This window comes from Cydia pomonella, chromosome 6 (genome assembly GCF_033807575.1).
Source record: "Cydia pomonella isolate Wapato2018A chromosome 6, ilCydPomo1, whole genome shotgun sequence".
In the NCBI taxonomy this organism is placed as follows: Eukaryota; Metazoa; Arthropoda; class Insecta; order Lepidoptera; family Tortricidae; genus Cydia; species Cydia pomonella.
The window spans coordinates 15159129-15183019 of NC_084708.1; the positions used below are offsets into that span (position 1 = coordinate 15159129).

Below are 23891 nucleotides of genomic sequence, written 5' to 3' on the forward strand. Positions count from 1 at the left end.
TAGTCACTCAGTTGCCTATAAAAAAAGCCTTTCATTCCATTGTATTTTGAACCGCTCTATTTCAGTGGTTATGTGAGAGTAAACGGACAGTTGCGTGGTTTAGCATCAAAAAAGAGTGTTAGGCAAGGGTGTGAAGCGGCACCGTGGCTGTTTAATCTACTCATGGACAGTAGTTTGCATTGCATCATTTGAGAAATAACGAATGTGGGCTGATAATGAGTAGGTTACTCGACAAATGTCTTCTTTAGATGGCCTGGTATTGCTAGCGTCATCGGGTGAAGAGTAACAGGAGATGGTAACTAGAATGCATGGGTCTTTCGAAAGGAAAGGAATGAAAATAAATGTAAGCAAGACTGAAGTAATGGTATTTGGAAAGGGAGAAAATATGACAAACAGTGAAATCTTGATTGATCAAGAAAGAGTGGACCAAGTGAGAATTTGTCTATCTGGGAACCTTGTTCACTAGAGACGGTTAGCATGATAAAGACATTGAAAGGAGAGTAAACGCTGGAAATCGTGTGAATGGGGCACTTAACGCTTTTATGAGCAGCCAGAAGGTGTCACAAAAAACACGGTTGGCTGTGGATAGAGGGGTGTTGGTGCCCAAACTTATGTATGGTAGCGGTAGCGGTATGGCAGAAGAGGCATCAGAGCCAAGTGGATGCAGTGGCAATGAAAGTGTTGAGAAGTGTGTGTGGTGTGAGATTACAAGATAGAATTAGGAACAGTGAGATAAAGGAAAAGTTATTTTGAGATGGTTTCAACACGTGGAAAGAATGAGTGAAAGAAGGCTAATAAAGAGAGCGTATAAGGGAGAAGTAGAAGGCAGAGCTGGAAGGAGTAGACCTCGGCGGACTTTATCTGATGTGAAATCCTGATGATTTTTTATTTTGTTTTCTTTGAAATCGAGTTAGGTTTAGCTGTAATTTCACGAAGCCTATCGAGAGGAAAACAATAAAAAGAATATTTCCTTCACATTTAAATACCCACCATTCCTCATTCACTGTAAAAAATACCCGGCAAAACACAGAAACTGTAACTATAGCGGATGAAATAGATTTTTTCGAGTAATAAAAAATATTTTAAATTATATATATATTAAATTTAGCGGCCGAATATTCGAATATCAAAACAGATCGAATATTGGACAAATTCGAATATTCGAATTGCAAGCCCTAATTAGAATAGAGTACAAAGCGACCTGAGTTAGAAATTAACAAAACAGTTTTCTCATTGCTGGTCGTAATTTGTGGTTTTTGAGCGCATCATAGAAGATTTATGATATGTGTAGATGAAATTCTTAAAAGTTGTTCTGGCCCCATTATAACATAGGTACCTACATTAAAGTGTCCCTATCGCTTTGAAAATATTTTTTTAGAAATAGGTAGATAAGCTGAGGTAAATAATTTTCTATTGTACAATTAATTAAAAAGACTGAAGTAATACTGCTTCTTAGCTCTAAAAAAGTAGCAGAAAGCATTTATTGTCATGCGTGTAGCTACTATAGGTACAAAATAATAAATATGGAAACAAAAGCTGGAAGTGATTAAGTCTTTGTTTTGAAATGTTGGTTACCTTGTATCTGATAATTTTCACAGTTACATTTAGGTACACATTGATCAGTTGGCATACGACATTTCTAATAATACTGTAACAGTATACCATTATACAGTATCCAATTGCTTTAGCATGTGGCTGTTCCGCTTTCGGGTCCGTGCGTGAGGACTGCGAGCAGATGACGGGGCGCTGCGTGTGCCGCGCCGGCGTGCAGGGCCAGAAGTGCACCGTCTGCGCCGACCATCGCCGGCGCTTGGGGCCCAACGGCTGTGCTGACCGTGAGTAGCACGTGCAACATAGAGTTCCACTTGTGGATTTGAAAGCATAATGGGACGGGGCGCTACGTGGAGAACCAGAAGTGCACCGTTGCCCATCGTCAGGGAATATGTGTAAGCACCGCCTGTAACCGGCGCATGTAAGCACAGCAAACAAGGCACTACCTCCCCATCAGCAAAGAATAATATATTCATCAACGTATTGTGTTCGGTTTTCATAAGCGAGCGAGCTTTATTCAACTCCTGATATAATGTCAATTGTATAGTTTTAAATGATTTAGACTAAATTAGCACCAAATATGGGTTAAATTAGCTAATATATTGTATTTTTGCGCAGCGGAAAGCGGCGGTGTAGCGCAGTCTTGCGCGGAACTGTCATGCTATTTCGGCGCGGTGTGCACTGAGCGCACGGGCGGCGCGCTCTGCGAGTGCGCTGCGGCACCTTGTCCTGACAGCGATAATAATATGCTGGTAAGTGCTGTAAGCGCAAAACACTACTACTTACCCCTTACCTGCTATGAGCTCTTACACACTAGCATTTCTGCGCCGCGTTTTCTCGGCGTTACCATACAATATTACACGCCACTCGGCGTGCCGATTAATATGGAGCCGCCAAGAAAATGCGGCACAGAAACGCTACTAGTATGTAAGAGCCCTATTAGTTAATCTATTCTGGCAAGATGAGTAGTGCTTCTACAATATTTTATTTAACTTACAATTAGTAGTAGCTTATTAGTAGGTATGTGTGTATAGTGTGGTTCAAATGTTGGAAGCTAAATTTGACCCACTTCCCGATTTCTAAATCTGAAAATATATGTCAATCGGATGACAATGCAAAATTATGATAACAAAGAGTTGATATGATGATGGCGACAGGAGGTGGCCAAGTGTGATTGCGGTTGTTAGAATTGTCTCGATGAGTATTAGTTGCCTGTGGAAAGAAAAGTACAAAGTCAGTGATAAAAGCTTGTATCAAAAATGAAAATTATGCCAAAAACTTTTTTTTTACTTTCCTCTTTACAGCACTTTCTACTTTACATTCTATAGAAAAATAACTTTAAGTTTTCTCACGTTGTTAGTTGCACTTGTTGATGATGAATCATTTATGTCCCAACCTTATTTGCATTTCGATAATTGCGAGTTATGTTGCTTAGTAACGAAGTTTATGGTCGAAATACTAATTTGCATGTTATACCTAACCTGAACGTCATAGTTCGCACATTAAGCCAGACACAAAAAAACAATATCGTAATCCTGTTTGGATTACACTAAGCTGAAACTCATGGAGCATTTCGTGTGAAAATTGGATTCATTAAAACTTGTTACTTTGCTTACAATGAACATTTTGACATAAATGTTGCGATAGAAACGTATTTGGCTGCTCTCCAGAAAACTCGCTTATAACACCTAATTCGTGTTGTCGGGGGCAGTCGATGTAGTATAAGAGAGCCTTATGGAAAAAAATAACTTTAATTTGTAAAAAAAATGCCTCCCGAATGTCCACATGTAGTTAAATGTTTACAAAATATTTTTAAAAACTAAAATGCAGGTAACAAACTTGTTCATTTGCCACTTAATATCGGGGTATGTGAGGTGGTTTTTTACGAACTTTTAAAGCGCTCGTTAAAGAGCCCACGAAAACGCTGTTAAACTTCATAACGTAGAGAACTACTTGAAGTAAATTTAATACAGAGTCAACCAACAGGTATGCGGCAGCGACGGCAAAACTTATGAATCAGAGTGTCACCTGAAATTGCAAGCGTGTCGCACGCAAGAGGACATTGTAGTACAAGCGTTCGGGCCGTGTAAGCTGTCTGAAGTGGCTGGCACGGCGGGCCCGCCGAGGCCGTCCTCGCCGATACAGTTCACGCAACAAGACGACGGCGCCGCCTCCAAGTCCACCAGGCACCTCCTCAACCCTGACAAGTACAACAAGTATGATTGGTCGAAAAAAGAAACACCCAGCGACTTCGACGGGAGCCTCCTGGGACAAAAGTTTAAGGGTGAGTTGAGTACTTTAGAAAACTACTTATATGTATTAATTATTTTGTTTGGCATGTGGAATGGAACCCATATGAATGATTTATTGTTATAATATTTTTTATAGTTCAGACATTAAGCCTGACTCAAAACAAGAGTATCGTAATTCGTAATTCAAACAACCACTAATTAGTCTATCCCGTTGACATCGCACGCTGCAGCGTTGTATTGCACTTATAAGAAAACAGAGACAACACGAGGCGTATGATGCAGTGTTGGCCGATCGTTAATTAGAATTGACCATATTGAAAATTAGCCATTACAAATTGAACCGTAAACTGTAACCGTCCGTTACGGTTTACGCCGCGTGTTGTCTCGGTTAATTTTCAATATGGTCAATTCTAATTAACGTTTTGCTAACACTGGTATGATGTCAACAGAAGACCGAAGCCTTGTTATGATACTTTTTATGTGTATCGCTATTTCACGTTGTTTGCTCTGAGCTTCCATTCCGCTGCCTTTACAATTTTAATTACGCGTGAGCTGATGTGATATTCAATTAATATTAGAGCTCAATTACTGATGTTATATAGTGTGATTATTATAATAATATTATTGTCAAATAATCATGGTTTTATTTAATAAGATTCCAGTATCTTAATATATTGGTAATAAAGAATTAAAGAGCTATATCCAGTGTCTTGGCCCATATAGTCGTGGTAAATGTTGTTACGAGAAAAAGTAATAACTTTACTAACGCATCTATCTAAATAATTACTGTGTAATTAATTGTAGCCTTAAACATCTAGTTTAATAGTTTAAAGTTGTGACAGAGATCCGTTCTTTCGAAGTTATTTTCATTTTGTTCATATCGAAATTATTTTCACATTTTTGAGCATACCACAGACGACGACAGGGACGTGCACTGATGAATGTAATTTTATCATCGTCCATCAGGACGCAATAAACGTTAATTACTTCTGACAAGCATTCCAGAAATCTAACTTTAAATGAGAAAATTACTTTAACTTACATGCTTTAAATAATGCATCACGAGCTCGAGTACTTCACATCACGTACTCATATAATTGTTTCCTTTGTATGTTGGCATTTGGCAATTATATTAAACTACTGTTATTAATCATAATAGTAATTGTCAGAAGTAATTAACGTTTATTTAATTTTAAAATAGCAATATATGTATGTCAGTCAATCAGTAAATTTATTACCTAAATATCATGTATTTTGACAAATATGGGTATGATAACAGCAGGCATCAATACATAGGTATTTTATGTTTTAAGATAATAAATTGTATGGAGATGACAGCTTTCACCATACCCAACCTATGTGAAAAATACTATGACAGATTTATAATAATTGTTGATGTGTAAAGACATACTGCGATTTTAGCAGCGTTTCAAATGCGCGATTGAATCGCGACATCGACTGTATTTATGTAGAAAATGACATCGCTACAGCAAAAAGACTGAAACATAATTGTACGCTGTAAAAACACGCAGTGAGTAAGGGCCTTAGTAATCAAATCACCAACTGGTACTGCCCTAGTAATGTGTGGCATTCTTGTTAATTAGGTTGATAGTACCACGTATGTACACCTAACCGCAAAATTTAATTGCCAATTACAAATAAATTCATTAATAATGTGTCCATGCAAGTAAGATAATATATCCATGAGAATGCGAAGGATATTCTATAAAGCCAGTCAACTTTTTGGTAATGTTTGTTTAATCTGGCTGAATTGATACGGTGGTGAATACCTAGACTCCTTAGTTTACAATATTACAACTTTTAACTGGGAATTGGAATGGTCTAGTACTGCCAAGTTACAAAACTCGCGTGATAATGTAGACCTCGTTAGGGCACAAGCTTTAGTCAACTTTAGACTAAAACTCGACCTGTTATTATTGTGAAGGTGAAGGTTTTCCAAATCCCACGTCTAATTTACTGAATGTTATTTGGAAAGAAAAAATATTTGTGAAGCTCTATATAGTTGTACAGTCAAATATTAATTTACAATGCAATAAGGTTGACATTGCATTCGATTCTGAGAAGACAAATTTTTATTTATTAATTACCAATGAGTTCACGACGGACGCCAAATCCCTCAAAAGTTACCGGCGGTGACGATTTGATATTCAAAATAGGTAGTACTATTACCTACCTTAGCGACCTACTAAGTAGGTATAAATATAAAGGAGGGATTCCACCAGTGGTCGGCATAAGCATTTTTGTACTGAATAGGCTTGTGCCCCACAGTGCCGCACACTGATGAAGCCCCGCCTTTAAAGTAAAATTAATACATACGAGTTTATATTAAAACATGAAATCACGTCTAACACGGAGCAGTACGTGCAGTAACTAACAATATATTTACATGAATAGGTATAATGAAATGTTCAGTGTTCGTGGAAACAGGCTTTGTATTCTATTAGCCCACTAATTATTGGATATCAGAACCAAAAGGCAACATTAAATTGAATGATAGGTGCACAAACAGCGACCACGGCAACGGTGGGCGCGGTGGGCGCGCTGCTGGGCGACCTGTGCGCTGAGGATGGCGACTGCGCCGCGCTGCCCGGCGCGCGCTGCGCTCGGAGCGCGTGCGTGTGCCGCGCCGGCTACCAGCCCGCGCAGCATCGGAAGGGGTGTGTTGGTGAGTCACGTTCCATGTTATATAAACATCGACTACGGCAACGACGGGCGCGGTGGGCGCGCTGCTGGGTGATCTGTGCGCCGAGGATAGTGACTGCGCCGCGCTGCCCAGCTCGTGCTGCGCCCGGAGCACGTGCGTGTGCCGCCCTGGCTACCAGCCTGCACAGCATCGGAAGGGGTGAGTCATGTTCAATGTTGCACAAACAGCGATCAGGGCCACGGTGGGCGCACTGCTTGCTGGTCATTCCGTGGAGTCAAATAGGCCCCTTATCATTTCATGTCATATAAGTCGTCAATGACCCTAGTAAATCGATATATATTTTAGAAATGTTATGATAATGTTTAGTTCTTTCCTAGCCGTTATCGCACTACATATTAACACTGTAACATACACTTTTCTAATCCCAAGATTTAGCGTAGGCACTAGTTTTTACGAAAGCAACTGCCATCTGCCCTTCCTACCCAGAGGGTAAACTAGGCCTTGTTGGGATTAGTCCGGTTTCCTCACGATGTTTTCCTTCACTGAAAAACGACTGGTAAATATAAATTGATATTTTGTACATACGTTCCAAAAAACTCATTGGTACGAGCCGGGGTTTGAACCCGCGACCTCCGGATTGCAAGTCGCACACTCTTACCGCTAGGCCACCAGCGCTTCAAACAACAAACAGGTCAATAATTTATAATTCTATTTGGTTATTTGTTTCACATGTTTAAGGTATAGTATAGGTAAAAGTCACTATAAGTATGTATGTATAATAAGTAGTAGGAGGCAGATGAAATAAACCTCTTCATTTGGTTATTACCGGGATAAATACCATTAAAATATTATTTGTATGATGACTAAAAATACTATGTTTAATGTTATGAGCTTTGGAAACCTTTGCAAATATTCTGCATTGGATATACGTAAAAAGCAATTTGCAGCCGTATGTAGATAATTGCGCATATTTAGTGCAGTTTTTTCTGTATGAAAATGAACAATATTCATAAAATACATAGTAACTCCCTAAAATACAAAAATACAAACTGAAACGCCAAAAAACATGTTGCAAATGAAATAAGAAAATCAAATTAAAAACTACTAGAAGTAACTAGTTTTATCACTTGTTGTTTGCTCTGGAAACTATAATATTGGGTTGTTTATTAAGCGAAACATTTTATAGTTTAATTGTGCTAGAAATTTTATTGTTTTGAATAAAAATTTCCGTGTACGAAGCCAATTACGTGCGAACTATAATACATAGCTCTTTGACGCGTTCGTTCCATTTTCACATCCGCTCGAGCCTCGCTTGGTCCCGAAATGAACTCGCTCTTAGTAACCGCATGCTCGCTTTAGATCAGCTATGACAAAGTTAAATGAAATGCCGCGACGAGATACAGGGAATTTAACTTTTCATGAATACTTACCTATTTCCGTACCTTCCCCTATTTTCTGAGCTATTTTTCAGAGAAGGATTATATCTATTGTTGAATTTTAAAATCAATTAAGCCTAATAAAGACTATTGTAAAAATCAATCATATATTATAAATACTAGTTACAATCATGTAATGTTTCGACTTCAACTGTAGAAATAGTTGCATCGCAGAACGTTCGTGACGTAAATGCTAAGAATATTCACGGTAGCCCCGGTGATATTTAATCTAAGTTATCGAGGTCAGTAAGATCAATGTTTTATTCCAGAGCAAATGACTCAAGAGACGACCGAGGAATACAGCGCGTGCCTATCAGATCCATGCTATAACTTAGGTAGCTGCGTCGACCTGCCAGGATCGACTTACACTTGCGTCTGCACCGGACTTTATACTGGAATGAATTGCGAATATCTTATAAAAGATAGCCTGACACCTTACATAGAGACACCATTCTTTGATGGTTCTTCTTTCATCCGCCTTAAACCTTTGAAGGCGTACCACAAGCTGAATATCGATATCGAATTTAAGGCTTTCACTGAAAATGGCGTCATATTGTACAATCAGCAGAAATACGATGGAACGGGCGATTTTGTTTCTCTCGCCTTGGTAAATGGATATATAGAGTTCAGGTATGTTTAGTAAAACGTGATTGATGTTTTATTTGTTTTGTAACTAATGTTCTACGGATGTAGGAAGTAACGTTGTGTTATTTTATCATCAGGTACAATCTTGGAAACGGAGCATTAGTCCTGACTTCTTTGGAAAAGATTACATTGAATGAGTATCACAAAGTATCTGCAAAAAGATATCATCGAGATGGCATATTATCTGTTGACGATATGGAAGACGTTGTAGGACAATCTAGCGGACATCTTAAAGCTCTGGACTTAGCCGAAGACGCTTACGTGGGCAGCGTACCTTCTAACTACTCCAAGTATGTTTATTGTCTCTTACCTTGGTATTGTTTAGCCAAAGGAATTCCTTTTATTATCCGTCGATATCTTTCACAAAAACCAATAACGCGGTATTGGCATATAACAAATATCTTTTTGCAGGATTTTCGATAATATCGGCACCCGGAGTAGTTTTATTGGGTGCGTGAAATACTTAAGAATAATACGTCATCAAGTGACAAAGAAATTGGGACGACCGGACCCATTAGTCGTGTCTATGGAGAACGTTCGAGAGTGCCAATCTAATCCGTGTATGAGTATGCCGTGCAAGAACGGGGCCACGTGTAAATCTATAGAGGGATCGGCGACGGAATATACTTGTATCTGCCCTATCGAATTTCAAGGAGCCAATTGTGACGAGAGATTAGATCCATGTGAATCGAATCCCTGCGGATATGATGAGGGGCTATTGTGCGACATCGGACCCGACGGCGGCCATGTGTGTCGCTGTTTGTTTGGAGGCGAAATTGGCTCCAACGGAAATACTTGCAGTAACGGTATTTTTACAATAATTCTATACATTCCGATACATGGAAAAACACTTTTCACATTAAGCCGGTTTGATATATATCACTTAAAAGTTGTCTATTTCAAGATAAAGATAAATATAAACTGTTACTTAAAATTTTAAAACTCTTTAGTTTAAAAACATAGTACTTTAGGCATTTTTGTGATTATGTTTGTGTATGTGTTTTTGTGATATTATTGTGATATTGTAAGGGGTTGAATAAAAATATCGAAGATTTGACCTATTAATCACTGCAACGAGATTTCATAGTTATTTTGTATGTACAGTTTTTCTGTTTCCGAGAAAATTCTAACTGGTCTATTTAAACGAATGTTTGCGTTTTATTCGAAATGACGAATATCAAGTTACCTACCTGTAAGATACTTGCAATCCGGTGAGCCATGAATCAATTTGACATGAAAAAAATGTCGGTCGCCTTTAATATAAGATAAAAAATAAAGATAGTTTATTTTTCAAGTAGACATATTAAAATGCGCTTATGAACGTCAAATAAAGCTACGCCGGATCTAACCCTAAACCTCTGACCCGAAGAGATTTAAATCCCTCCTAAATTGTAGGAGGGTATCTCAATATGAGGCCGGCAAGAAACTCGGCGGATCACATCTAACATTACATCTTATTGAACATACATTAATTAAAAAAAAATACAATTTAAATTACAATGGAAATCAAATTAAAATCATTAAATTTTCATACTTCAATTTCAAACTTTGATTTGGCGACCGCAGAATGTGAACGATCTTATGTGATTGCATCTTGCTTATGTAAATAACTTATATCTACGTGTTTACTTGAGTAAATGTTGCATAGTATGTGTTCTATGATTGACCTTGACCTGATAAAATCACGCATTAAAAACTAATATTCTTAATATGCACATAGTAAAAGAAGGCTTTACCACATAACCTAATTATTTACAGATGTAAACATTATACAAGAGTCGTGGATTCCCCAGTTTAATGGGACGAGCTACATCGAATTATTGCCACTCGAAGGGCTGGGGAAAGCGTTCCGCATTGAAATCTGGTTTTTAACGAACAGACTCTCAGGGATGCTCTTTTACACCGGCCAGTCTAATAAAGCCAAGGGGGATTTCATAACGATTAACTTAGTTAATGGATACCTGCAATTTAGGTACAATCTGGGGAGTGGTGTTGCCAATATCACGTAAGTAAACTTTCAATTTAGATACAGAGATTCGGTAATAAATTGGCTCTCATGAAATTAATTAAGAGAACAAAACTTACCGAATGTAACTTGTTTAATTAACTCGATGTGTTCTTTGACTTTCATTTTGATTACAATACTTGAAGAGTTTTAAATTGAATTTGTTCGATTTAGGTCTCCAGTGCCGATAGAGAAAGGGCGTTGGCACCGCGCTCGGGTGACCCGCGCCGGCCGCCACGGCAGCTTGCAGTTGGACCACCACCCCACACAACGTGGGTCATCTTTGCCGCCACTTACTCATTTGGAATTAACACTACCGCTCTTTATTGGGTCTTTACCGTAAGTAGAAATACACCATTTATCTGAGATACGCCTCTACACATAAATTGTACAAAGTTACCGCGAATAAGTGAGTAATATATGGTAAATGAGGATTATTGAATGTGAGGACATTTTGGCATATACATATATACACTTTTCATTCACTCATTTAGTCTATTCAAGCTTTGCTGGGTCACCTCGTAACTTCTATTTACTTCATTTTTGCTCTTTCAGTGCTTACGTCCGTCCACACAAAATGTCAGGCGTGATCAGCAGTTTTATTGGCGCGGTGCAAAAAGTATTTGTCAATGGCAACCAGCTCTCTTTGTACAACGGGGACACGGCGAAATGCGCTATAGTACAGGAGGAGGATAACCTACCTTGCGCCACTAGCGGGGTTACTAAGTATGTTGGATCGCCCTGTGGAATTGGTAAGTTTGATATTTTAGACGATTTATATACCTTGGCAAAATTATGATGGGTACATAATTCAGTGCACTTCTCAAAATCTTTATTGGGAAGAGATCACTGTATTAATATTCTATGTAGCTATATATTCGAGCAGAATATCAAAATGATAGTGTTAGGATTACATTTGGTGTTCATCATTACTTTTTTATGTTTTAAAATTAGTCAAGCTAGGTCTTATCTCAGGGAAAACGCGCATTTTTGAGTTTTTATATTTTTTACGAGCAAAGCTCGGTCTCCCAGATATTACTAAAGAAAAAGTGACGAAGTGAAGAAGCAGAGGCCGGATTCGAAACGGCTTCTTGAGCTAACGCGTCTAATGCCAACTTATGATACCTATGTAAAAACGTAGGCGAAAATAAAATAGGCACATCAAAGTTGCGTGTACTCTGGATCTTTCACTACCTACTTAGTTAGGCTGTGGAACGATCTACCAGTGGACGTAAGGAAATCGCAATCTGTTGCCTCACTCAAGGAGAAGTTGAAAAAGCGGCCAAGTGCGAGTCGGACTCACCCATGAAGGGTTCCGTGCCATTTATGACGTATTAAAAAAATACTTACTAGATCTCGTTCAAATCAATTTTCGGTGGAAGTTTGCATGGTAATGTATATCATATATTTTTTTTAGATTTTTCATTCTGTTATTTTAGAAGTTACAGGGGGGGGGGACACATTTTTTCACTTTGGAAGTGTCTCTCGCGCAAACTATTCAGTTTACAAAAAAATGATATTAGAAACCGAAATATCATTTTTGAAGACCTATTAATAGATACCCCACACGTATGGGTTTGATGAATTTTTTTTTTTTAATTTGATGACGTATTAAAAAAAACTACTTACTAGATCTCGTTCAAACTAATTTTCCGTGAATGTTTGCATGGCAATGTATATCATATATTTCTTTTGATTTTTCATTCTGTTATTTTAGAAGTTACGGGGGGGACGACACATTTTACCACTTTGGAAGTGTCTCTCGCGCAAACTATTCTGTTTAGAAAAAAATTACATTAGAAACCTAAATATCATTTTTGAAGACCTATTAATAGATACCCCACACGTATGGGTTTGATGAAAAAAGATTTTTTGAGTTTCAGTTCTAAGTATGGGGAACCCCCAAAATTTATTGTTTTTTTTTTTTCTATTTTTGTGTAAAAATCTTAATGCTGTTCATAGAATACATCTACTTACCAAATTTGAACGGTATAGCTCTTATAGTTTCGGAAAAAAGTGGCTGTGACATAATCGGACAGACAGACAGATATGATGAATCTATAAGGGTTCCGTTTTTTGCCATTTGGCTACGGAACCCTAAAAAGTTGTGGTTATTAGACTCCTGATGTTAGAACTGAGTACTTTTAATGCAATCTTTTTGTTCCATATATATATACAGGGTGATTCATGAGACGTGAGCAGGACTAAGCCTACACAATCAGTAAATGTTAATGAACCGTTCATCATCATATTTAAGTAAAACAATCTCGCTTTTTTCCGTTATTTAACTTTTTGTGAAGGACAAATTTGATAATCTACAATCATGGACACCCTACAACACTTAATTAAGAAAGATAAAACCTCTTTAACCGTTATGACAGCAGTTTGATTATAAAGAAAACAAAATGTCACACTTAAGTGAGATACGATTTTTCAAAAGTAACCAGACTCCGATGACATTCAATTTGTCACTTGTTATTTGCTTGTTATGGATAAAACAAAAAGGGTGACCATACATGGCGTAAATAAATCAAACATTTTTTTTTGAACAGTAAAAAATAAAAGAACGTTAATCTCACAAATACTGGTACGAAACAGTTGCTTATAACTTACTGAATGCTCAAGCTTGATCCTGCTCACGTCTCCTGAATCACCCTGTATATATATATATATATATATATATATATATATATTACCTATATGTTTATGTAAATTACGTATGCATATATTTATTTATAATGTGTATTTTATGCGAAAAAGACGAAATGTGTCAAATTTTCGCTGCCGAATGTAAGAAAATCTGAAACTATCATCACATTAAATGGCGAAACGCTGGACCTTGTCGAGAATACGGTTTTTCTGGGCCTTACTTTAGATAGTAAACTGCAATGGGCCCCTCACATATCTGCCCTGGTGAAAAGGTTGAGCTCTGCCGCGTATGCAGTAAGAAGAATCAGGCAGTTTACTGACGTGGAGACAGCTCGCCTAGTTTACTTCAGTTACTTTCACAGTATTATGTCTTATGGCATACTGGCGTGGGGCAAAGCAGCTGACATAGAAACCATCTTCGTTCTTCAGAAGAGGGCAATCAGATCTATTTATAACATGGCTTCTCGTGACTCACTGAGAGAACGATTCAAGGAAATAGATATTCCCACAGTAGCTTCACAATACATACTAGATGTGATAATGTATACGCATAAGAATATAAAGTCCTTTAAGAAACTGTCCGATATCCATAGTTATAATACGCGAAATAAACATAAGTTAGTAGTCTCCAAGTTTCGTCTACAGAAAGTTAAAAAATCGTTCATGGGAAACTGTGTAACATTTTATAACAAAGTACCCTTAGAGGCATGGAACCTGCCCTATACTTCATTCAAGCAATACGTCAAAAATGCACTTCTCAAAAAGGGATACTATAAAATAGATGACTACTTGGGAGACACGGAATCATGGCCAAGTATCCAGTCTCAAAAGCTGTAATAGTTTTGCGTGCAGTGTCCCGGAGAGGCATATGGCGCTGTTGTTTCTAGCTGTTCAACCTTATGTATTAATGTTTGTTATGTTTTAGTTATTTTGATGATGACATTGACATATTAAATACATAGTAGTTATGTATTTTGTAGAACTAGTTTTAAGATTGTTAGCTTAACAGTCTCTTGACGTGAAATATGTATTTCATACAATTTTTTTTTTTTTTTATTCTTTGACATTTGGAGAACCTTTACACCTCCAAATCTTATTATTGTGTATTATTATTTTTCTCAGACCGTGGGGACCTTATACATCTCCAAACTTAATGTATTAACCGTGGAGACTATACGTCTCTGTCATATTGTATAATATACTTGACTTGGTACATACTAGTTATGTACAGAATGTAGCATTAGTTTATGAGACTGCTAGTTTAACAGTCCAGACGCGGTTTATTTATTTAGTATAAATTTTATTTTGACACTTGGAGAGACTTTACACCTCCAAATTTTATTAGTATTAGTACTCTGACATTGGGGACCTTTTACATCTCCAGATTTAATGTGTTTTTAACCATAGAGACTATACATCTCTATTGTATTGTATTAATTATTTATTTTAAGATTATTATAATGTAATGTTTACCCAGGTATTGGCTGTTGTATTTATAAATGTTGTTATGTATTTTTCATGTCACTATATGATGTTACTATAAATGTTGTATTGACTTGTAAAAGAGCCCTTGAGGCCTACTTGCAGAATAAATTTTAAAATTTGAATTTTGAATTTTTGAATTTATATATAGATGTATATAGGTTTATGTTTAGTTTGCGTATTAATATTAGGGATTTTCTACTTTTTATTTTATTTTATTACTATTTATTGCTCTCGTCCTACTTTTATGTGTATCCAAAATGTTCATATTGCTGCTATTCATATTGATTTGTCTTTCACCTGTTAGTGTTTGATCCTTTCGCATTGTCTCAAAGGTTAGCTGGAAGAGATCCTTTGTAGGGATAAGCTCGCCTTTGTACATAACATTTTTTTTCTGTTTTGTTTTGTCTGTTTATGTTAACCTGTTTATGTGTAATAAAGTGAGATACATACATACGAGTACCTACACATTCGTTTTATGAATATTATAAAACAATATATCTTCAGGTATAACTCCGTGCAAGAATAATGGATCTTGTATACCACTTCTGAACGAATATAAGTGCATTTGCCCCGACGGCTTCCAAGGGAGAAACTGTGAAATTCAACTCAACGTCGAAATGCTGAAGGACGGAGCGCCAGTCCAGTTCGACGGGAATAATTACTACTCGTACAGGAGTCGAGGAAGCCGCAGGTAATTAAAAAGCCCTCGCAGTCTTTGACTTCACCTTTTTGTTTACAAGAAAAACACTTGAAACTCACGTGGTTTGGCCACGTTTTTAACATTTACTAATGTATAACTCGATAAATTGGATATAAACTTCTCAAAAGTCATTACTTCAACAAAAAACGTCACTTTTGACACTGACTTATCGGTATCGTATCGCTGTGACATCTTATACGCATTGTTTGAATTAGACCGCATGTCATCGTGTCTACTTTCATGAGTCACACTTTGGCGAGGCCATATTCTATTTATTTCACTCGGCCATAATATAGGTACGTAAGTACCGATATCACTTGTATATTGCTCATACTCCACTAAGGTGGATATTGAGAACCATTTTAGTAATAATATAACTCTTAAAAACTTTAAGTTTATTTGCGACGACGGTTGAAACTCTATCAATAACAAAATTACAAATTGTTGCGCTAAAGCTCTGGTTTTCTAGGATAGCGGTGCCGTCATATAGCGGTCGTAATATTACGTACGCACAAATAATGTTATATCAATCACTGTTCTCTAGGAAACAGCGTCATTTTGTTTACATATACGACGTTCCAGTGACGTCATGCAACCGCTGTATAATAGCCGCTATATGATGACACCGGGACTCCCTGGTCGCATAACAACCTTTGTCATATTTTTAATTATCATAACACTTTATGCATAAAATTGTAAGTCATAAAAATCTTTCGTCAAAATTATTCCTGAGTACAACTGGGTTTTTGTCATTTATGAGTTATGTCATAATTTTTATAGTCATAAATTCAATTCGCATAAAATTTTACGCTAGGTTCGTTAGGTATGCACAAAAAATATATGACAACTGCCATGTATATCATAAAATATTATGGCTAAAAATGTATGACACAATATAATATGACTTTTCATTTGTATGCGCAATGATGATTATAACACAAGTTGTTATGCGTATCAAAGAGATGACTTAAACTTTTATGCAACCCAATAAGTATGGACCCGATGCGCTATGACACCGTTATCCTAGGAAACTAGAGCTTTAGCCAGCTAAATATCTATTTTACCCGACTTAAAAAAAAAAACAATACGAGAAGGTTGTCAATTCATCTATATTTTATTGTTTGTTTGTTACGATATTACTCCGCCAATCATGAATTGATTTTGATAAAATTTTTTTGGCTTATCTTTCATAAAATGGTTAAGAATTCTTTGTGTAGAATTAATTGAACTGAAAAATATACGATATCAAAAAATCTTTCCTTTTAACTTTCAGTCTTTAATTACTACTTACTAATAAAACTAACATGTTCCCATTATTTATTTTATAGCTTTCGTACTAACAGTGACGGTGAAGGATTGTATGATGTAAGATAACATTCAATGGACATCAGAACCATTAATATTTTTTAATAGTCATAATTACGTCACTGCAGTGATTTTTGAATAGGTAACATTCTTTCAATTTGTCCATAGTCAGTATTTAGATAAGTTTTAATCGCTTTGCTTTGAGCTGTTTTTGTTGTGTTCTGATATGTAAACGATGTTGCTGTGAGTATTTAATTATATTTTGAAATGTCAAACGTATTATGAAATTCAAATTTATTTTTATTCCGCTAGTTTGTGATAGTGGAAAAATTAAATTGTCATTGTTCGGGCGAATCATAGTTATAATAGTCATTTGTTTTACAAGGGGCAAAGTTGCTGTTTAACCGCTCGTGCTAATATTGATACCCGAGCAAGCGAAATATTCCAAAATTCAATTTACACACACGAGCCCTACACGAGCATAGCGAGTGGTTCGAGAAGTGGAATTTTGAGCGTTGCGAGGGTTTCAAGGCACGAGGGTTAAACACCGAGTGAAACACAAAATTGTTCATCACACCAACGCGAGAAAAATACTAAACGAAATCAAATCCAAATGAACGTAATAAAAAAATATCATGCAAAATCATAATTTAAAAGTCAACATAAGAAAACAACTCAAAATTTCCATCTGATTACTTTGCCCCACACGTGGATAAAATGCAACTTTCTCATTATTTTTTGAACAATCAAAAGGGCCTTTACCAGTTGGTGTGGTGAAAAGGTATTTTTGTGTTTATTTCGTGAATTCATTTTACAAGTTAGCAATGGCGACAAAGCTGCTGTCTGAAAGTTAGCGCATTTGCATAAAGACGTAGCATCTTACACTCACTGTTTAATAGTAAATAATGCTTGCAACTGTATGTAAATATTACAAGGAAATATGCGCTCTATTTAATGGTGCTTCTGTAGGTTTTACTTAATGGAGTTAATATGACACATGTATCTAATATTAATATTCTAGGAGACGCGGCGATCGCGGTGTTAGATACGAAATAAAATTTCGCACATACAACGACTCCGGCCTTTTAATGTGGAGGAGAAAAATCGGTATACGAGCTCGAGATTTCATTGGCTTGGGCATAAACAATGGCAAATTACAATTAATATACACGGACACTGACGTCAAGGAGATGAATTCTGTCACACACGAGGAATGGTTCCAGTATATAGAATCTAAGGATCGAGTAGACGATGACATGTGGCATACGGCAACGGTACGCAGAAGAAAAAGGCTAGCCATGCTACAACTGGACGACACGGCTCCCATTAGGGGGTACTCGCAATCCTTGCTTGTGCCCTCGAAATCAAACCCCAAACTATGGATTGGTTAGTACTAATTCAGTTCATCGTTTTCTTTTAACTATACCCTTCATTTCCACTGTTACGAAAATAAACCTTTTTACGACCGCATCAAAGTAACTTTACGCCTCCTCACGAATTTATTTGAGTTCCAAATGGGCAGTAAGCCACATTAACGGAGCTTCCGTGTAGAGCCTCGACCTGTGACTTCGTTTTAAAATTCCCTGAAGGCAAATAGTGTATTTCATTTTATTTCAACAGGGGGATCCCCATCACTGCCCTTGGGATTGCCGGCTGCTTTGTACACCGGGTTTCGTGGTTGTGTAGCCAGTGTGAAGGCAAATGGTCGACGCATCGACATCACTACGCCAATACGGCCGACGACAACGATACGATATTGTGATTAAAATGATGCATGATACGAAGTCGAATCATGAGTTGCCAAACTCTGTTTGCTAAAATTACGAAGCGTAATGGAAACCACTGTGAGATAACAAGTATTATTTTTTAGATTTTGTGTCGACTAGCGGTTTATAGTACCTGTCATAAATAATGTAGTTTCTGATAGGGATCTCTACACGGCTGCGTATTTTACTATCTTTTTTCGCAGTTGTTTTAGTGGAGTGCCTGTTGAAGAGTCTCAAGGGATAAGTGTAATCATATCTCTGTTTAGAGATAAAAGAGTATTCATATCTGTAACCAAAATAATATGTTGCCATAATACGTTACATTTAGCATTATATTTATAATAAGATTTAAATCAATTTTTACTTCGTCAAATCGGTGCTCGAAAAACACATCAGAGGTATATTGGAAGAAATATTTAGGTATATAGAATGTGAGAAAGTACCTCCTGAATTATACTTAATATTTTGTTGTTATTAGGTACTTAGAAAAATACCGATTATAATAGTTTTTAGATTAGTTAGTAATAATAGGTTTCTTTATTGAATATGAGCTGAAAATATATAACACAATAATTATTAGATTTGAATTTTGTAAATGTTTATCCAGAGTAAGTAAATTATACGGGCTTTACAATAACATTCCATTCAATTACTATTGATAATAATAATTTTGTTTACGAATTTAGTATTTTTACCCAGTTTGTAAAATTTATGGTGAGTTGTGTTGAATACTGATTCATATATGTCTATATAATCAATATTTTGTTTTCTCTTCGCAGAACATTGATACAAATTCTATTTTGAAGTCCATGCTGTCATTGAAGAATTAGTAATGCTTATTTATTATCAACGTGTTAATGAAACCAAATAGGACTATGGACAAATATAACTTTCCATGCAACCGTTCAAATGTATGTTGACTGAATATCCCTAATAAGATTAGGGTCACATGTACGTAATCTGTGCATAATTTTACAATTATCTGATTAAAATCACAAAGTATTACTTTTACAAAATACATTCTCAATACTCTAAAATTTTACTTAGGTACCTATTTTAATCGGTTATCCTTGTAGAATAAATACTATTTCCATTGCGATGTATAAACATTGCCTGTATTAGATAAATAACATTCCATTAATCTGATTAAGTTAAAGTGAGTTAATTATGAACAGTGCCATAGTTTGTACAGTGTAGCAATTCCCATTACAATAGTTATACATAATCTTATGAATAGTTTAGTTTGAGTTATTTTACTTGCTGTGTCTACTACTATGGCGGAAGGAGGCTCTGGAGAAGTACTGCAATTTAAATATGAATATGTTTTAGCGTAACGTTCACATCATGTTTGCATCATGAACTTACATTTCAAGTAGGGAAACTAATGTCTAAATATATTAAAAATATGGGGTTCTTTTATTAAGCATTAATTTGTTTTGGACAAAATATAAACGCGAATGCCCTTTATAATGCTGCCAGAAATTGAAATTTGCTGCTATTAAAATTAAAATTATTTTTGTTTTAAAAAATATAGCGCAATAATTTTACGTACTTATGAGGGACATTTTGTAATATAGATGTACATACGTAGATTAGATTTTTTTACAAGCCGCTTATATAATTTTTAATGTAATGTTACTATCGTATCTAATATTCCTTGACGATATCGGATGTTTAATATTTAACCCGGCGGTACTCGACAGGTATTTTTAAACGCATCACTACGGGGTAAAAAAAATACCTAGGATTGATCAAGGGAAATATTTAAAAACGGGATTTTCAAAATTATTGAACCTTTAATTTTTTTAGAATGTCCATTTTTTTTATTTTGTTATCGTACGGTTTTTTTTACCTAGTAGTGATTAAGTGTACTCATGTCAATGCGTGTTGTGTTAAATGATTAATGATTTTCAAAGATGTTTTGTCAATTTCATGCAAAAATAAGTTTACCTTGCGAGTAAAATTGTCAAAATTATTTTGTCCTAAGTAATAATTATGTAGTTGGAATACTTATATAGTATTATAAATACTAAAATTAACTTAAATAAAAGGATGACAATATTATAAATATTTATCAACATGAATTGTAGGGTTACTTTTTTCATGTTGGACATGCTTCGTGATCGGCGAAACATATCCCATTTTAGGTGATTACATTATAAGAGAACCCTTCCCTCAATCAAAATAAAATATCTTTTCACTTCTCATGCTCATATAAGTGACGTTTAAGTCGCGTGTAAGCGGCATAAATTTGCATATTATGTTCTATAAAGTAAAATTATCTATTGCGACCCTTGTTATCTTAGCTATAAAGTCCAAAATCTGCCATACAAACTGCCCCGACCGAAGAAATACGGCAAAATAACCTAAAATATTGGATATTTTTGTATAATTTCCTCGCAGTGGAAGTTAAAAGCAGAGTATATAATGGTATAAATGTCCATTATTATCCGAGGCAATTTGGTCGGAATCTATATAGGATATAAATGGATCGCTATATGCCCTTGTTGTACAATATACTATTTTAAAACGATTGGGAAATATTGTCTTGCTAACTATCAAAGCTGTTTGATGGATGACCGTATCTTAACTCATGTCAGAAGAGTATAATATATGTTAGGTACTGTCGTCGTATTTCGTGATTTGCATAAGCAAAGAAGGTATAGGCTGCACACGCTACGCGCCCACAACGCCATCAAATATAATTTATACTTAAACTTATCAAAAATGATTATAAGTGCGTGCAAAATGAAGAAATTGACGTAGGGATCTTTTCAAGGATTGACGTTTCTATATAGTTGAAAGAAGAAAATTTTAATCTATTATTTATTTTCAAGAAACAACATATTTGGTGGCAAATAACAATAATCGCCTTTATATTACTAGGCAACCTACCACGTGAACAATGGTCAGTAAAATTACCTTCATAGAATGGAGAAAAGTCTATACAAAACAACACAAAAATTCAGATCGTGGGGAAACATGTCTGATAAATTTCCCTAAAAAAAACGTTAATTATTTTGATTACCATAATTAAATGTTTGCAATTATTGAGCTCATAACTGTAAAATTTTCGATCCATAAAAAAATCACCCGGCAAAACAAAACAGTTGTGGGTTTTTTCTGAAGTTAATTAATTAACCTTTAATAATAAGGGTTTGTTACTGCGATTGCCTTTATAAGGTTTTGTATTATTTCAAATGATTGTCGTTTGTTCTGGCAATCTGTAATTAAGAGCAACTGTTTCGAACGGCACTGCATGACCCTCTTGTTAAATAAATTTGAATGGGGCGAAGGGTTTCAGCAATAAACCTACCTGTATAATATTCTGCCGTTGATTCATTAAGTACATATCTTCCAGTCCAAATTGTTACGCAATGTGTGTTTGATGTAACTATCTTAGTTAAATTAATAAATCATGAATGAAAAAATAAATGAGACTGCAATCCGTACTTTGTTTTATTTTATGTATTTTAACAATGCTAAAAGGAGTGAAAGGATTTGTTGTAGACATAAGAATTGTTAGTTAGCAAGTTAGCGTTACTTAGCAAACAAGATGCAAAATATTATATAATAGTCATGAATTCATAATCCATTCATCAGGTAGTTACGATGACGTTCAGTAAGCAACTTATCATGGAAATTGCTCATAACCAGAGTTAAACCGGTAATTTGACTAAAAATCCTTATGATTAAAATCATTGCTGATTAAATCGAAAAGAAATTCAATCTACTAAATAATTTCTTGAGGAACAGATCATTGCCGACAGCTACTGAATGAAACTAAAAACGCGTCAATCAAATAAATACCAAAAAAGAATAATGAAATAAAAATTAAAACACTTGATATAACGAAGAACATCTGATTGAAAAATACCTTTCCAATAAGTGTTATTACAATGTATTACAAGGTATTGGGTGTTAAATATCGTATTAGCTTAGGAACTACATCCGTTTATTAATACGTAATGCATTCCGAACACATAAAGTGTATTGTTGTATATGTAATAGGTAAACAAATGTAACAGTAGGTAAGTGATGTAGCTACGGTAATAGGTAAAAACGAATCTTATTCTTAATATGATTTAATGCATTAAAACATTCAAGTCAATAGTCAATATATTCTTTATTCAAATAGGCCTAGGCTAGGCAACAAGCACATTTACATTGTCAAATTTTACAAATATCATCTTAATGTAAATATCAAAGCAATGTATTGATATACAGTTATTATTTTTCATAAAAAAAATTGAATTACTATATATTATGTCAAACTTAATAAAAAGAATTTCACAAAAGGACCGTCACATACCAAAATTGTATAAAAAGTACTAGAAGGTTTCTAAAATAAAATGTTAATGTAAAAAAATACAGAATTAGCAATTTCATCATTATTAACATAACAATAAATAATGAATTATTTTAATTCACACTCAATCCCACGGTGTTTCGTCATTCATGTAGTCTTGTGTGCTATAATAGGCTTTAAATATAAGCTGACGTTTTACATAATTTTTAAATTTACTAATAAACAATTCAGTTATGATATTAGAAATCTTACACAACTACCCATTAATGTTTTTTAATTTTATGAAGCCGAGTGAAGGACACTGCGAGCTTATGCTTATTTGTAGTATAAATCTTATGTATTTCACAGTTTTTCTTAAAACTGGCAATGTTTTTATGTACATACAGTATATTCTCATAAATATATTGTCAGTGCACTGGCATTATTTTAATGTCCTTAAACTTATCTCTAAGTGAGTCTCTATGGTTCATTTTATATATTGCACGAATAGCCCTCTTCTGCAGAAATGATGATATTTGTCTCTAAAGCAAAATGGCGCGTAAGACCTAGTGCTCACAAGTCAAATCACATCACCTTTAGCCTAAGAAGAGGAGATTGCTCTCCAGTCAAACTTGGAAATGATGTCCTGCTACATTTCATCTAGATAGGCGCCTTACATGGAAAACTCACATAAAACACAAACGGAATGAAATTATATTAAAATACAAAAATCTTCATTGGCTATTGGGACGAAACTCTACCCTCTCAGTGGATAATAAAATAACTCCTATACAACGCAATCATTAAGCCTAGCTGGACATATGGGATCCAATGGGGAATTGCTAGTGATAGTAACATAATGTGTCTTCAAAGAGCACAGAACGCCATCCTTCGTGTGATTGCCAACGCACCGTGGTTCACCCGAAACGATGAAATACACGATTATCTCGATATGACCACCATAAAAGAAGAGGTCAAAAAATTCACAAATTATATTGAGCGCCTAGCAAGCCACCCTAACCCACTGGCTTCAAAATTACTGGATAAGACTAAAACTGTGCATAGACTTAAAAGGAAGCACATTGTGCAAAATTAATGTTTAGTTAAATGAGACGATGGTCTGCAAAACCCCAATGTCAATTCC

The 23891-nt window shown here is 35.5% G+C and overlaps 1 protein-coding gene across 6 annotated transcripts in view; it reads left to right on the forward strand.

The window, feature by feature from the left end:
• Positions 1-21911, forward strand: part of LOC133519058 (agrin-like) — a 267117-nt gene extending 245206 nt beyond the window's left edge. For 4 of the 6 annotated variants that reach the window (XM_061852946.1, XM_061852945.1, XM_061852943.1 and 1 more), the window contains 13 exons: positions 1689-1835; positions 2170-2303; positions 3538-3835; positions 6322-6489; positions 8174-8534; positions 8627-8839; positions 8961-9355; positions 10308-10554; positions 10729-10893; positions 11110-11306; positions 15193-15379; positions 17715-18079; positions 18314-21911. In XM_061852946.1, coding sequence (XP_061708930.1) covers positions 1689-1835; positions 2170-2303; positions 3538-3835; positions 6322-6489; positions 8174-8534; positions 8627-8839; positions 8961-9355; positions 10308-10554; positions 10729-10893; positions 11110-11306; positions 15193-15379; positions 17715-18079; positions 18314-18459 — 3023 coding nt within the window. In that variant the 3' untranslated portion in view covers positions 18460-21911. Of the gene's footprint in view, positions 1-1688; positions 1836-2169; positions 2304-3537; positions 3836-6321; positions 6490-8173; positions 8535-8626; positions 8840-8960; positions 9356-10307; positions 10555-10728; positions 10894-11109; positions 11307-15192; positions 15380-16716; positions 16836-17714; positions 18080-18313 lie in introns of those variants that run through there. The other 2 variants (XR_009799579.1, XM_061852944.1) reach the window with 2 other exon arrangements.
• Positions 21912-23891: the final 1980 nt, after the last annotated feature.